Source organism: Marmota marmota, unplaced genomic scaffold, assembly GCF_001458135.2.
Source record: "Marmota marmota marmota unplaced genomic scaffold, marMar, whole genome shotgun sequence".
Lineage (NCBI taxonomy): Eukaryota > Metazoa > Chordata > Mammalia > Rodentia > Sciuridae > Marmota > Marmota marmota.
The window spans coordinates 44524532-44539733 of NW_025999900.1; the positions used below are offsets into that span (position 1 = coordinate 44524532).

At 39.3% G+C, this 15202-nt stretch overlaps 2 protein-coding genes across 2 annotated transcripts in view; one reads left to right on the plus strand and one right to left on the minus strand.

Annotated features, from left to right (window-relative positions):
- Positions 1-10033, minus strand: part of Alkbh1 (alkB homolog 1, histone H2A dioxygenase) — a 26179-nt gene extending 16146 nt beyond the window's left edge. The window contains exons 1-2 of the mRNA XM_015494412.2: positions 9815-10033; positions 5873-5981 (exon numbers count right to left, since the gene is read on the minus strand). Coding sequence (XP_015349898.1) covers positions 5873-5981; positions 9815-9997 — 292 coding nt within the window. The 5' untranslated portion in view covers positions 9998-10033. The remainder of the gene's footprint in view (positions 1-5872; positions 5982-9814) is intronic.
- Positions 10034-10048: 15 nt separating this feature from the next.
- Positions 10049-15202, plus strand: part of LOC107149628 (SRA stem-loop interacting RNA binding protein) — an 8415-nt gene continuing 3261 nt past the window's right edge. Inside the window, exons 1-2 of the mRNA XM_015494437.2 lie at positions 10049-10199; positions 13612-13670. Of these exons, the coding sequence (XP_015349923.1) occupies positions 10103-10199; positions 13612-13670 (156 nt within the window). The 5' untranslated portion in view covers positions 10049-10102. The remainder of the gene's footprint in view (positions 10200-13611; positions 13671-15202) is intronic.

Consider the following 15202-nt stretch of genomic DNA (forward strand, 5'->3'; position numbering starts at 1 on the left):
TTTTTTTTTTTTTTTTTTTTTTTTTTTTTTTTTTTTGAGAGAGAGAGAGAGAGAGAGAGAGAGAGAGAGAGAGAATGAGAATGAGAATTTTAATATTTATTTTTTTAGTTTTCTGCGCACACAACATCTTTGTATGTGGTGCTGAGGATCGAACCCGGGCCGCACGCATGCCAGGTGAGTGTGCTACCGCTTGAGCCACATCCCCAGCCCCTGGGTTATTCTTAAAGGAAACAAATATTTCCACAGTTAACTTTCCATTTTGTTATCCCAAAGCAAACTTTAGAACTGAAAGTCCACCCTCTAATTTTCACCAGGCATCACCATTTACAGAGTCATCTGAGACTTCTCAAACTCCCTATATCATTTACTGTTGGCACAAAGGAAGTTCTTATACTGAATTTAACTGAAATATGAATTTGAAAGTCTGCCTGTAATGAAGCAAGCACTGGTTATTAATTTATTTTGTCTCTCAGCTTCAAATCTATTCCTCTATATTTGGTTTGGCTTTATAATGTGGGGGCTGGGACCTACCAACTACATTTCCTCTTTGCCAGTTTGCTCCCTGCTAACCTGTGCCCATCGGGGACAGTAATGGATGACTGGAGGGCTGAAGTTGGTTCTAATATTGTTTTTCCAAATCACTAGAACCAGACTCACTATGTTCCTCCTTCAGAATTCTAAGTCATGGGGCTGGGGATTGTAGCTCAATAGTAAAGCATGGAAAAGATTCGTTTTCATTCATCAAATATTCAATACATACTATGTACAAGGTACTTTCTCAAGAATTAAAGATAAAGAAGGCTGGAGTCATGGCCCAGCACATGCCTAGCATGTACAAGTGCCTGGGTTTGATCCCCAGCAGCAGCAGCACCACCACCACCACACACACACACACACAAATAAATAAATAATCAAGAATTACAGATGAAAAATTTTGTGTGAAGAAAGGGAAGTACCTGGAGATAGGTTAGTAGAGATGGTAAGTTATACAAGCAATTCCTTTTAGGAGCCCGTCTATAAAAGGAAATCAAGGAGTAGGGGTCATGGATGAATAAAGAACTAAAAGGGAAGTTTATGGGTTTTATGGATTGGTAAGACCTAAATATACTTACAGACTGTGAAGAAAGAGCCATTATTGAGGAACTGGTTGAAAACAAAAGAGAGGAAAGGAACAGAGCAAGGTCTTGAAAGAGATACAAGAAGGGGAAGTAAGAGGGTGAGGGAACTGTCACTGAACTGAAGAAATTGTTTTCATCTTAGAGGAAATGAATGAGAATATTTGCTTATAAGTGTGAGGGCCACCAGAAGCTGAGAAGTTCATGCCTAAGACCAATCAGATAAATAGTAAGGCCATCTCAGCAAAATAAAGAATAGCTGGGGGAAAGTCATGAGGAACAAGAAGGAATCAATAAAATTAAACAAGGGGCTGGGGTTGTGGCTCAGCGGTAGAGCGCTCTCCTCGCACCTGTGAGACCCTGGGTTTGATCCTCAGCACCACATAAGAATAAATAAGTGAAATAAAGGTATTGTTTTATACCTCAGCACCACATAGTGGTAACCTTAAGCTATGTCATTAATCTTCAATAACTTCATGAGAAACTCATTAATTCAATTTTACAGATGAGAGAACAGAGGTTCAGAAAGGTAACATGGCTTCACTGATTAATCCCTCTCTCAGGGCCAATAATACACATTTCGGAGATGACAGGAAACAAACCTAAGATCTTTACCTTATACATACTAGGCTGTAATCAACTGAGTCTTTGAACAATAAAATCAGTGGTCCACTATCAGAATTTTAGATTTTAAACCATATGAGGTTTGACAGAAAGGAACCTGCACTGATATAGTAGAAATATATAGAAAATAATCTAAAGATTCTTCTATTGTACTACATTTTATTTAAAAAAAAAAAAACTTAAAATTTTGTGTTTAGATTCTTGCATATATGGAAAAAATTTGGACAGCTTAGTAATAATCACGATGGGTTGGTTACTGCAGTTGACTAATCATATCAATAATTTAATATTTATAATAATCAATAATTTAATATTATCAATAGCTTATACTAGGAACTAGCCTAATGACCAAAGCTAGCAAATTGGCAGCACCAAGGAAATTTCATACAGCAGAGTTTACCTGCTAAGAAAAAATTGAAAGTTTTTTTTTTTTGGTGGATTTCATTATTTAGGCACACTGTAAATTAATGCAGCAAGGAGAAAAAAATCATTGCAAAAGGCTGGGCAATAAATATAGTTGATCAGTCATAGAAATTCATTTTAATGGTCACTTAGTTTGACCACTAATCTGATCTGCTGCAATACTGGAGACTGAATCCAGAAGCCTCTACCACGGAGCTACATTTTCAGCCCTTTTCATTTTTTATTTTGAGATAGGGTCTTGCTAAGTTGTCAAGGCTGGCCCCAAACTTATGATCCTCCTGCATTCTCTTGAGTTGCTGGGATTACAGGAGTATACCACCATTCCTGGCTAACCTGAGTCTTTCTATGTCCTCTAATGCATCTCCAAGACATAGAACCTAACTAAGGTTCCTAATTTTACATTTTATTTAGCAGAAATAGTCTCCATATAATTTGGGAGGGTGAAAGGATAATCAACATTTTAGGGGAAAAAAGGGATATAAAAATCAAAAAATAAAAAAAAATCTACAGTCTATCATCTCTGATCATCATTTTTTCACAAAATAAAGATGGTAACATCTCCCAAAATATTAAAGGAAGAACACTTCAGATCTAATAATATCTTGAACAGTGACAGGAAATTGAATGCTTCTTTAGGCAATCCATTTCAGGCCATTTCAATGTTGTTCTCCTTTTACTGGGTTAAAAATCTGCTTCCCTTTACTCTGCATGCATTGATCTTCATTGATCCTAAGTCCCCCCTCCCTCCCTTATTGGAGAGTGAACCAAGAGTCCCTTTAGCATCACTAGCTCTTTTTAGAATTTTTAATTTTGGTATAGGGTGTCACTAAGTTGTTGAGGCTGGCCTTGAAATTGTGATTCTCCTGCCATAGCCTCCTGAGTTGCTGGGGTTTAGGTGTGTACCACTGAACCTGGTTTGGTTTTGAGTTCTGAAACCTACAGCAATGCACAAATTGGTTTTTAATTCTTTCTGATAAATACCCACAAGTTTATAGTTAACATATAGCACTTATGATGTTCTAGGCACTGTCCTAAGCATGTCAATTTCCCTTCTACCCTCTCTACTTACTCCATTCTATCCTGTTTTGGATTATCTTGTACCGTTGCTGATGGGTGAGGTAAGCACTATTTTTGTGTCTTTTACACATGAAAAAACTGAGGCCAGGAGAGATTAAGAAAATTCCCCTAGGTCAGTTAGTATGTGATAGAGCCAGGAAAAGTCCAGGTAGCCTGGCTTAACCATCAATCTTTTTTTTTTTTTTTTTTAATATTTATTTTTTTAGTGGTAGCTGACACAATACCTTTGTTGTTTTATTTTTTTATGTGGTGCTGAGGATCAAACCCAGTGCCTCACACATGATAGGCGAGAGCTCTACCTCTGAGCCACAACCCCAGCCCCTTAACCATCAATTTTTAATGCTTTTCATCCTTTCTTGTATTTGACCATTTTTCAAATGTTTTATACTGAAACATTCCCCCTTCAAGTCCTCTCTTCCCTAGACTAAGGTCCTGGTTTCCAGACCTGTAAGAACAGGTTTGGTATACTCAGTCCTCAGGCTCCTCCCACCCCTGCAAAAAAAGACTCCAGTTGTCCTTTTATTGAAAGTATTCTGAAGGGTATAATTCAATCAAACACAAAAAAATTCTATAATTCCTTGACCTCGCATATTAAGTGAAATAGAGAAAAAACAAACAAAAACTACAAATAGCCTTTGAGATACAGTCCTAAACATTCCCAAATTAAGTGTAACGTTGGTAAACTAGTCCCTGTACTGTTGAACTAAGCCTCCTGGTATCATTTCTCACCTTCTCTTTAGTACTTGCTTTATTTTTAAAAATTTGTTCTTTTTAGTTATATGTGACAGTAGAATGTATTTTGACTTATCATACATGGAGTATAACTTCTCATTCTTGTGGTTCTACATGATGTGGAGTTACACTGGTTGTGTATTCACATATGAACATAGGAAAGTTATGTCCAATTCATTCTACTGTCTTTCCCACTCCCATCCTCCCTTCCTTTCCCCATTCCTCCCTGTCCTAACTGGTGAACTTCCACTCCCCCCAGCTCCACTATTATGAATCAGCATCTGCATATCAGAGAGAATATTCGGCCTTTGGTTTTTTGGGATTGGCTTATTTTACTTAGCATGATAATCTCCAGTTCCGTCATTACTGGCAAATGCCATAATTCCACTCTTCTTTATGGTTGAGTAATATTCCATTGTGTATATGTACCACAGTTTCTTTAACCGTTTATCTATTAAAGAGAACCAACCTACCGTGGGTTCCATAGCTTAGTTACTATGAATTGAGCTGCTATAAATACTGATGTGGCTGGGTCACTATAGTATGCTGATTTTAAGTCTTTTGGGTAAATGCCGAGGAGTGGGATACTCAGGTTCCTTTAAAGTAAGTGGGATTCAGAAGTGGACATATTCTTTCTTACTAAGAGCAAGGCGCTCTGGACATTATATTTCTATTTAATGCAGCTTACAATGGCAGGGAAGATGGAAGACATTCTTCACATAATGAAGCACTAACCCAAATAATGTGGCTTAAGTAGGAAAACCTAGAAAACTTCAAAAAAGCAGGTATATCAGTTTGGGGGTAATAAAAGAAGGCTTAGTGTGACAGAAAATCATGGCACTAGAGTTGAAAGATCAAGAGCAGCCTCCAAGGAATAAGTGCATATAACTTTATGTACTTATTCCAGATTACCCAAACTCACAGAGAATGATGCTTTCATATTTGAATGTCATCACTCAACTGTTTCCATCATGAATTCATATAGAATTTACAGCACGAGGTCTTTTATAGGAAGAAGTATAGCTGTTACACTTTCCCATCATAACAACTAATATTTTAGTAGTCATAATGCAGTAAGAGCTCTAACCAAGTTCCAGCTCTCAGTACAATGAAAACAAATATTTCTTTTTGAAGATTCTATCATTTTTTATCTAAATTGGAAATCATAAATATAACATAAACTTTATGTCTTTTAGAAAAAAACAGAGCTAGGTGTGGTAATGCATGCCCTTAGTCTGAGCGACTCGGGGGGCTGAGGTGGGGGGACTGAGCTCACAAGTTTGAGACTAGCCTGGGCAACACTGAGACCCCTCTCAACAAAAAACAAACAAACAATCCAAATCCAGGATGGCAGATATAAGATTATTTGGCCCAAACAAGGCATTTCTATATCTTCTAAATGGTTTATAGTAATTAATTTACAACAGCTCCATGAGTCAAAAGGTTAATATTACTCTTATTTTCTCTAAATTACTCAACTTCACTAAATTAAAAATTCTAAAGTAGTCCATTAGACCTTTTGATCATTACTTGTAATTCTCTTTTAAATAGCCTTGATAGCAACAAGTCTTAAGTTGTTATGCCATCAGAGAATGTGACTGGAATGACATTATGAATTATTCTACTATTTAAAGCAATTATTTTGGCAGAAGTTTAGAGTTGTAACAGAGAGCCCAGAGTCAATGTCTTTATTTTTTATTTGTTGTTGGCCACTTTCTGCCATATAAGGCAGGTGCTGCTTACTCTTCTATCTTTTGGGAATGCTAAATAAATGGGTACCTTAGATAGGATAATTTAGGATGTGTTCAGGAGTAGAATGCCTCTGTTTTCTCCTTTTTCTACTTACATGCTCATAACTCCTATGAAATTAGAGAAATCCCTTTGAGGTCAGGTGCACTCACCGGGATAGCCTTCAAGTCCATAGGCTCGCCACTTGCTGACTGGCTGAAGTCCTGCTCTATGTGCATCGTGCTCACTCACTGAGGACACACTTAGTTGAGATCTGACGATCTGGCAGGAAGGAAACAGAAGCCAGAGGGCTAAAGCTACTTTGTAGGTCAACACCAGGAACCTCAAACTTCCAGAAATTTCTGGTACGGGGCAAAATTAAGAGTCTTACTTCTGGGATTCTAATCTTAGCTCCACCAGATACTTGGTTCTAGGACTTTAAGATGAATTACTTACTTCCTAAAGCCATAGTTTCCTCATCTATATGCTAACAAACATTAAAGATTTATATAAAATTAAGCTAAGTGGCAATTGAAAAATTAAAGTGGACTGGATTTGGCATTCAAGACTATCTTTTCCGATGAGACCATACTTTAGTTGCTCTTTTTTTTGGTACCAGAAATTGAACCCAGGGGCGCTCAACCACTGAAGCACATACCAGCCCTGTTAATTTTTATTTTGAGACTGGGTCACAGTAAGTTGCTTAGGGCCTTGCTAAGTTGCTGAGCCTGGCTTTGAACTTGCAATTCCTTTTGCCTTAGCCTCCTAAGCCACTGGGAGTACAGGTGTTCACCACTGAACCTGACCTTTGGTTGCTTCTTAAAAGAACTTACAAAAAAAGTGTGTAGTGTACTGGAATATCCCAAATCACAATGGTATTTACTCTGGTTAGTTCTAATAATACTTCTTCTGAGGCACTTTCATATGATTGTTGTTTAAACAGAGCTATGAGAAAGAGCAGGGCAGGGAGGGTAAGAGAATCAAAAAGGTATTCTCCATTTTAATAAAACACTGGGAACCCTATTTACAAAAAGTAGAACATTTTTTCTCTTCTAGATGAAATGATGATGCTAGAACTTTTGTTGTTGTTAATTACATAAAAATATTAGGAGTTAATGAAAGTTTCTTTGCACATAGAGCACATTAAGAATGGCTCATTATACATAGTCATTCAGTCAAGGACATTAAAGAGAAGAATTTTTCTATGAATAATAAACTTAGGATCTGGCTTACCTTAGATGACATTAAAAGTCCTTTTTCAAAGGTAAGTGATCTTTGTCCTATCAGTTTTTGAAGTATGGAGATTTCTAGACAAAATAACAAGTGACTGGTGTATAACCAGTTTTTAAAATAAAATGATTATCTGGAACTAAGAGTCCTGATCAGCTGAGTTTTCCAACCAATAAACACTGTCATGATTTCTTAAATAGGCCATACTTTGCACTGCACTGTAATTCAGCAATATCTTCAGAGTTAAAATTTGTGTACTTACTCAACCATATGCCAAACTGAATGAAACCAAACCACTGAGCTTTTAAAAATAATAATTTTTAGTTGTAGTTGGAAACAATACCTTTATTTCACTTATTTATTCTTATGTGGTGCTGAGGATTGAACCCAGGGTCCTGCAAGTGCAAAGTGAGCACTCCACCGCTGAGCCACAACCCCAGCCCCCCATCGAGCTTTTAAAATAAGTTTTTCTGAGGATTGGGTATATAGCTCAATTGTAGAGTGCTTGCCTAGCACACACGAGGCCCTGGATTCAATTCCCAGTATTGCATGCTTCCCCCACCAAAAAAGTTTTTCCTGCTTTCTCTCTTGCCAGACTGTTAGCCATCATTTTCTCAACTGATCTTACCAGTTTTATGATAGCAATTTCTTAATATGCATTTTAAATCTGCTTTAGCCCAAGGAACTAAACATCTAAGCTTTCATGTACTTAAAACACACTGTATTTTTTTTATTTTTTTGGTATTGGGGATTGAACTCAGGGGCACTTGACCACTGAGCCACATCCCCAGCCCTATTTTGTATTTTATTTAGAGACAGGGTCTCACTGAGTTGCTTAGCAGCTTGCTAAGTTGCTGAGGCTGGCTTTGAACTTGCAATCCTCCTGCCTTAGCCTCCTGAGCTGCTGGGATTATAGGCGTGCACCACTGTACCCAGCTCACACTGTATTTTTTTGAGTGCTATTTTGGGTATTGTGCTAGACACACAATGTCTGGGGTAATCAGTGGCTTATAGTCTAAAAAGTATTTATGCATTAAGATAAAATACAGAGCCACTTCAAGTCTGGGTCCAGCTGCGGTGGTAGGATGAATGCCCATTCTTTGAGTCATTCTTGCTCTTCAACATTAACAAGGACACTAACGTGCCCAATGCCTGTTTGTTCACCATCAACAAAGAAGACCACACACTAGGAAAAAAATCACAGTTGCTGAAGGATCCACAAGTGCTGTTTGCCAGTTATAAAGTCCCCTACCTCTTGGAGCACAAGATCATCATTCGTGTGCAGACCAGCTGGGCCTACAGCCTGCAGGAGGCCTTTACCAACACCATCACAGACCTCATCAGTGAGCTCTCCCTGCTGGAACAGTGGTTCAGGGTGGCCATTAAAGACTAGCAAGAAGGGATTGAATAGTGGGTCAGAAGGCGCTCGGCTCCATCTGTGAGTCTGTTCCTACCTCAACTGCACCCTTCTCTCCAGGCATCACAGAGGAGTGGCCAGGCCCAGCCATCACTCCTGACAGCTTTCCTTGTGACCCCCTTTCCTGACACTGAAGTGTCCTGTACATTGATTTTTTTTTTAGCTTCCTAATAAAGTATGATAGGAAAGAACCCAGATGTAGCAGAGGTGACTTCACAGCAGGTAGATTTTCAGGCTTTGATGGAGGCAGATAACCTGTTACAGACACTTGGACCACATTTCAGAGTGGACTGGCCCAGAGGCCCTGACTTCTGTCTGGGGGGTGCTGGATGATACTGAGCAGAAGCGTGCTGAGAAAACCTGTGCACATCCATGAATCTGTTCTAGAAGCCTCAGCTGCTGGGCCTGCATAACTGCAAACAGTGCTCCAAGGTTTCATTTCATGTCCAAAATAGAGAATTTAATAAAACACTCATTGATATAAAAAAAAAAAGATAAAATAAAGGAAAGTGAAGCTGAATAGGGTTCTGAAGCTTTCTTCTTGTCAAGTTACATTACACTCCAGGTGCAGACATTCTATGTTATTCAGACAACTCTATAACTGATTTTGCTAACAAATCAAGCTGCTGAGAAGTTAAGCTCAAAGTATGGGGTTATGATAGCATTAGTTTTATTGAGAACTGTTACTGCTTGTAAAGAATGCCTCTTCGGGACATTGTGGATAACACCAATGGCCCATTGAGAGATTATAGGTTCTCAAGGTTAAAGTGATTGTAAAGAAAACTCAACTGCAGCACAGCTGTATTTCCCCTATAATACCTTCTCCACACTATTTCCTTTCTTAATCTTCAGTGGTAAAAATAAAAATAAGGAAGGAACGGTTCCATACGCACTCTTCAGACATTTACTTTGAATTCTGGGGGGATTATTTTAGAATCCTTCCAACCACCTCTTTCTAAAAGGCCCAGAGAGAAGCCTGACTGTTTTACGAGGAAAGGCTTAACTCGCACGGGCTGATCCTCGTCAGATCTGGGATTAGTAGGTAGTAGGTTTTGTTTGAAGTCGCAGAGCGCTACCCTAACGTCTACAAAGACTTTTACGGGATTTTACATAAATTAAAGTATAACTATAAGGGGACAGTTAAAGGAAGAAGTAAACACTAATTCTCAGAATTTTTTGAGACCGAGGCAGAGAAACAAAGCGTGACTAAATTCGCAGAATAACGTTTTGTCGCCAAGCGTGACTGCTGGTGGGCAGTTCAACTCCGAGCCCAAGGACAATCCGGTCTGCAGGCGAAAAGGGGCGAAGAAGCCCCTTCAAGAAGCAGCGCGAGACCCACTTGAATCAAAGTGTGAAATATGATATATCAAGAACTATGTAATGTTTTGAACAGCCAACAATTAAAAAAAAAAAAAAAAAGAAGCAGCGCGAGGTGATGCGGAGACTCGAACCGCACTTCTCTCCGTACCTTATGGGCAAAAGGACCCGTGCCGCGGGCTGCGTGGGCCGCCGAGAAGTCGATGACCCCTCCCAGGTCTGTGGTCCCGGGTCGACTTTGTCGGTAGAAGCGGAAAAGTTTTCGAAAAGCGTCCTCCCCAGGTTCTGTCACCAGCGATGCCACAGAACCCATGACCGCCGCCATCTTCCCCATCTCGCTCCTTGACCGCTCCGACCCGGAAGCATATCCTCCTGTTTGGGCTCCGACCGGTTCTTCCGGGGTCACGACACCAGCTCACGGAGGTTCTTCAGTCTCAAGATGGCAGCCTCGGCGGCGAGAGGTGCAGTGGCCCTGCGTTCGAGTGTTGGTCGTACGGTTGCTTTTGTCAGAAAAATTCCTTGGACCGCGGCGTCGAGTGAGTGATGGAGATGTGGGTGAGGCTGAATTTTAAGTTCCAAGCGATCCCCCAAACCTCTACATTGTGCAGAGCACTGAAGTCAGCGTGGTGGTAGCATTAGAAGGCCAAGTTTGCTTCCAGGCAAACCAGTGCACAGAAGTGTTCTTCGCAATTGAAAGGTTAGGGAATGCCCCCTGAACTTTTAGGGCACGAATTTATGATCTCCTGTAATTTGGAGTGATTTGGTGGAAACGTTTATTACTTGGTCACTTTTTGAAATTTATGAGTTAGAAGGGACTGTTTTGACTGGCAAGATTGTAGGCATGGCTACGAGAAAACAGGCAGTTACATTTAATTCAGAAATGAAAACCCGAGCGAGGAAAGAGGTAAAAGGGAAGGGATCAGATCTACTTAGATTTTCAGAAAACAAAATCAGTGGAATTTCGTGATGTCTTGCGAGCAGGGTGGTGGTGTTATGTAATGAGGGAAAGAGCAGAACGATCTCGAGATTTCTAGCGTTGACAGTTATGTAGTTGGATTTTTGGAGGAGGAGGCTGAGAGGAGATGGAGAGTAAAGTCGGAAAGTTGAGATTTTAGAAGCTTGTGGGGTCGCTTTCAGGGTACTGGACAGAGGTTGTACATTGTGATTGAGAAGCGGACTCTGAAGCCAGACTTGCAACTCAGCCATTTAGTAGTTAAGAAAACCTGAATAACTGAAGATGATTATGGGAAAGAGGCTCACAGCTCTTTAATTTAGTTTAATCATCTAAAAAATGGCATCAATAATACCTGGTAGCATTGTGAAGAGGATTAAATGAGCTTATATATACATTTCTTAGATTTGTTAAAGTACTCAACAAATGATATTTTCATGATTACTAAATGTGAAGCTCATGAGAGAGGCCTATTCTGGAGATAAAGGGTTGGAGAAATTCTGAACTCTCTTGTCAGTTGCAGTATTAAGGTTTTTATATTTACTAAAACTTAAACATTCACTATCAACTTTGATAGATGTTCTCATGTATAGACCAGTCTCCTTAAATAAAAGGATGGAACAGGGTTATTTTTCTTAGGTGTCCTCCCCATCCCCCACTGGGGATTGAACCCAGGGGTACTACCACTCAGCAACCCCTCAACCCCTTTTTATTTTGAGACAGGGTCTCCCTTAGTTGCCAGGCTGGCCTGGAACTTAATAACTTCCTGCCTCAGCCTCCTGAGTATCTGGGATTACAGATATGCACCATTGCACCTGGCTATTTTCTTAATTTTGGTGGCTCAGAGGAGAGTTTGGTTTGTGCCCCATCTTTCAGTATGTGCATGGTAAAGACCAAACCCAATAAAGTTTCTTTTATGCTTTCTGAAAAAGGCTGAAGGTTTTCACCAGCATCTAGTAGTTGCAAGTTTCTATACCATAATGGCTGGTCTAAAACTTTTTGTGGGGTAGGTATTGAGGATTGAATACAGGGGCACTTAACCACTGAAACACATCCCTAGCTTTTTTTCATATTTTATTTAGAGACTGGGTCTCACTGATTGCTTAGGGCCTATTAAATTGCTGAGGCTAGCTTTGAACTCTTGATCCTCCTGCCTCAGCTTCCTGAGCTGCTGGGATTACTGCTAGGATTACTGTCGTGCACTAATGCACTTCGCCTGGCTAGAACTTTTAAAGCTCCATAATCACAACTTTGAAATACTTTTTCTCAGTTCACTCGCTCACTCAGCCAGTATTTAACATTTATCTGTTATGTTAAAGGCATTGTTTTTGATACTTGTAGCTGTTTTCCCTGAATAATTATAAGTGATTAGGTAAAAAGGTTTCCATCCAGAGTTTTTTTTTTTTTTTTTTAAGTGCTGTGAAGAAATTCCTGAAATAAACAACTCGAAGGAGGGAGGGATTATTTTTATCTCTTTTTAGGTTTCAGTCCGAGGTTGCTTACCCTGTTTTTTGGGCCTGTGGCAGCATAGTATATCATGCATGTGGGAGGTGTGTTGGCAGAGGACGGCTGTTCACCTCATGGCCAATGGGATGCAGAAAGAGGATCCCTTTAAGGGCACACCCCCAGTGATCTAACTTTTGTACTTGAAGCTCCACCTTCTGAAAGTTCCTCCATCTCCTAGTATCCCACAGACTGGGAACCAGGCCTTCAACACGAGGGCTTTGGGGACATTTACGGCCCAAACCGTAATATTTTGGAAGTGTTTTCTAGAACTTATAATAGATGGTATAAAACATACATGTTTAACATGGTTTTGCTTTGTTAGCATCATGTTCTGTGATCTGATCTTTCCTGCTGGGTTGACCAACTATTAGGGACCTACAGGAATTTAGCTTTTGTGAATTGTTGAAGGATTATTTATTTACTTATTCAGCCAATATTGAAGTCCTACTATGTATCTTACACTGTAAACATAGTGGTTTCTACTCTTGTATATGAGTAGTGGTGGGGCTGAGAAGACTTACAAACATAAATATAGGGAGTTGAACCAATCAAATTTAGATGAACTAAAAGATATAAGCAGATAATATAAAATTCAAACCAGCAAAATACAACTACTGTAGTTCAGAAGAAAAAGTGGTCATGTAGTTTTCCATCTTTAAGATAGTACATTTTAGGGCTGGGAATGTGGCTTACTGGTAGAGTGCTTGCCTAGTGTGCATGAGGCCTTGGGTTCAATCCCTAGCACTGCAACAAATTAATACAATTACATGCTATAAATTTTTGAGGTCTCACAGGGCTAGTACTTTTCCTGTGTGGCAGTAGGAGCCCCATAAAATAATACTCAGTAGATGTATTTGACTTGAGTCTGGAAGGATTGTTATAACTTAGGAAGGAGATAGGATTAGAGACATATCAAGGGAAGAGAACAACATGTGCAAAAATGGGAATCCACAGGATAAGATATAGAGAATTCCGTTTGCTGTGCTAGAGAGAGAACTGTGGGCCAACAGTGGGAAATAAGGCAGGAAGGGTAGATGAGGTCAGTAAAACATATTTTCAAGCACCAATTATTTAACCTAGTATAAACTTTAAGTTTTGAAAGACCAGTAAATTAGGATTTTGTTGGAGACCTCTAATATAGCTGGCAACACTCTGGATTGTAATTGATTTTCGTCTTCTGTGTGATCTACTCACAGGGATTATAATTCACATACCTAGTATGTATCTGGTATGAGGAAAATACTTAGTATTGTTGCATATGGAGACTATAGCTAGCCCAGCATGTCCCCAACCCACCATCAAATCTGGTACATTATGGCAATTTGGTCAGTCCTGTAGCTGCTTGTTGAAATCTTAAGGCTAAGAATATATAAAGAAGTTCTACAAGATGCTTGGGGACTCTTGGACCCCCCTTGGTTTCCAATTATAATCTAGGATAGAGAATACAAAATGTGTTAACTATTTTTAATATATTTTCTCCTCTTGTACAGGTGAGCTAAGAGAACACTTTTCTCAGTTTGGTCATATACGGAAGTGCACTGTACCTTTTGTGAGTATTATCTTAACTGTTGGGGTCTGGAGGGTGTAGCTCAGAAGTAGATGCTTGCCTAGCATATGTGCAGTCCTAGTATTGTCCTAATTCTTGCTTTTTAAAAATGAAAGCATATATTAATAATGAATCCAGGTGCAGTGGCACACACACACCTGTCATCTTAATGACTTGGGAGAGTGAGACAGGGGGACTGCAATTTAGCAAGGCCTTGTCAAAATAAAAGGGCTGGGGTTATAGTTCAGTGGTAGAAATCCCTAGTACCAAAAAAAAAAAAAAGGAAGCTGTTTAGTCTTTACTGATAAAGTTATGGGTATTATTGATTAAAACAACAAAACTTTAGGTATTTGTAGTAGTTTTTTATTGTTGCATAACAAACTACCACAAACTTAATGTCTGTAAAAAACAGGTGATCTGACAACTGGGCAGAGGAGCTGATCCTCCCTCTGCTCAGGATTGTGCATGGCAATCCTATCCACTGGGGCTTCAGTCTGCTCCATTAGAGTCTCAGGGGAAGACTGACTTTCAAGCTCCCTGAAGTTTTTGGCAGAATTCATCTTTCAACTATAGGATGAAGGTCCCTGTTTTCTTGGGTTTTAGCTGGGAGCTGCTCTCACTTCCTAAGGACTGCCTGTAATTTCTGGTCACCTACTTTGTAGTCTGTTTTACAGCATGGCAGCTTTCTTCTTCAAAGCCAGCAAGGGAGTTTCTCCAGTCTGTTAATATAGAAGTCTTACATATAACCTAATCACCAGAGTGACAGTGCCTTCACTGTCAGAACAAGGCATGGCAGCCTATCATCCTTACTTTATTCTTTTGTTGAGAAAATAGTTACAGATCCTGCCTACACTCCAAGAAGGGGGGTTATACGGGAAAAGGGTGCATGGAGATATGGGTTCCATCTTCAGAAATCTGTTCCCTAAACCATTATAATGACTTCAGGAAGTAAAGGATAATATTTTAGAATTTGTAGTGTCTATTTTAAATTTTATTGAATGCCATTTAGTTTTAGTATTTCTAACCTATGAAACAGTACTTTTGTTAATTACATTTCATTTGCTTTCTCATGAGGATCTAAAAATCATTGTGTAAATTTTTTCTGCTTTATCCTAGTCTGTAATTTTCTACAATTACTGGGTTTTTGTGGTGGGGTGTGTGTGTGTGTGTGTGATTGGAGTTTACACACAGTAACATTTCATGACACTGAAACAGCCATGGTAAAATATCATTCTAAATAAATTTAAATTCTTAACTCTTGGTTTAATGTTATTTAGCTTCCAAAAACCTGACAGATTTTCTCATATCTAGTGTTGGTTAAAGTGTAGGGAAACTGGCACTCAATTTCATTGAGAAATTTAACTGTTACCTTCAGTTCTGAAGTCTAGTTTGGCAAAATACCAAAATTAAGAATTTGGGGGCTTAGGTTGTAGCTCAGTGGTAGAACGCTTGCCTAGCATGTGTGAGGCACTGGGTTGGATCCTCAGCACCACATACAAATAAATAAAGGTATTACAAAAAAAAAAAAAAAAAAG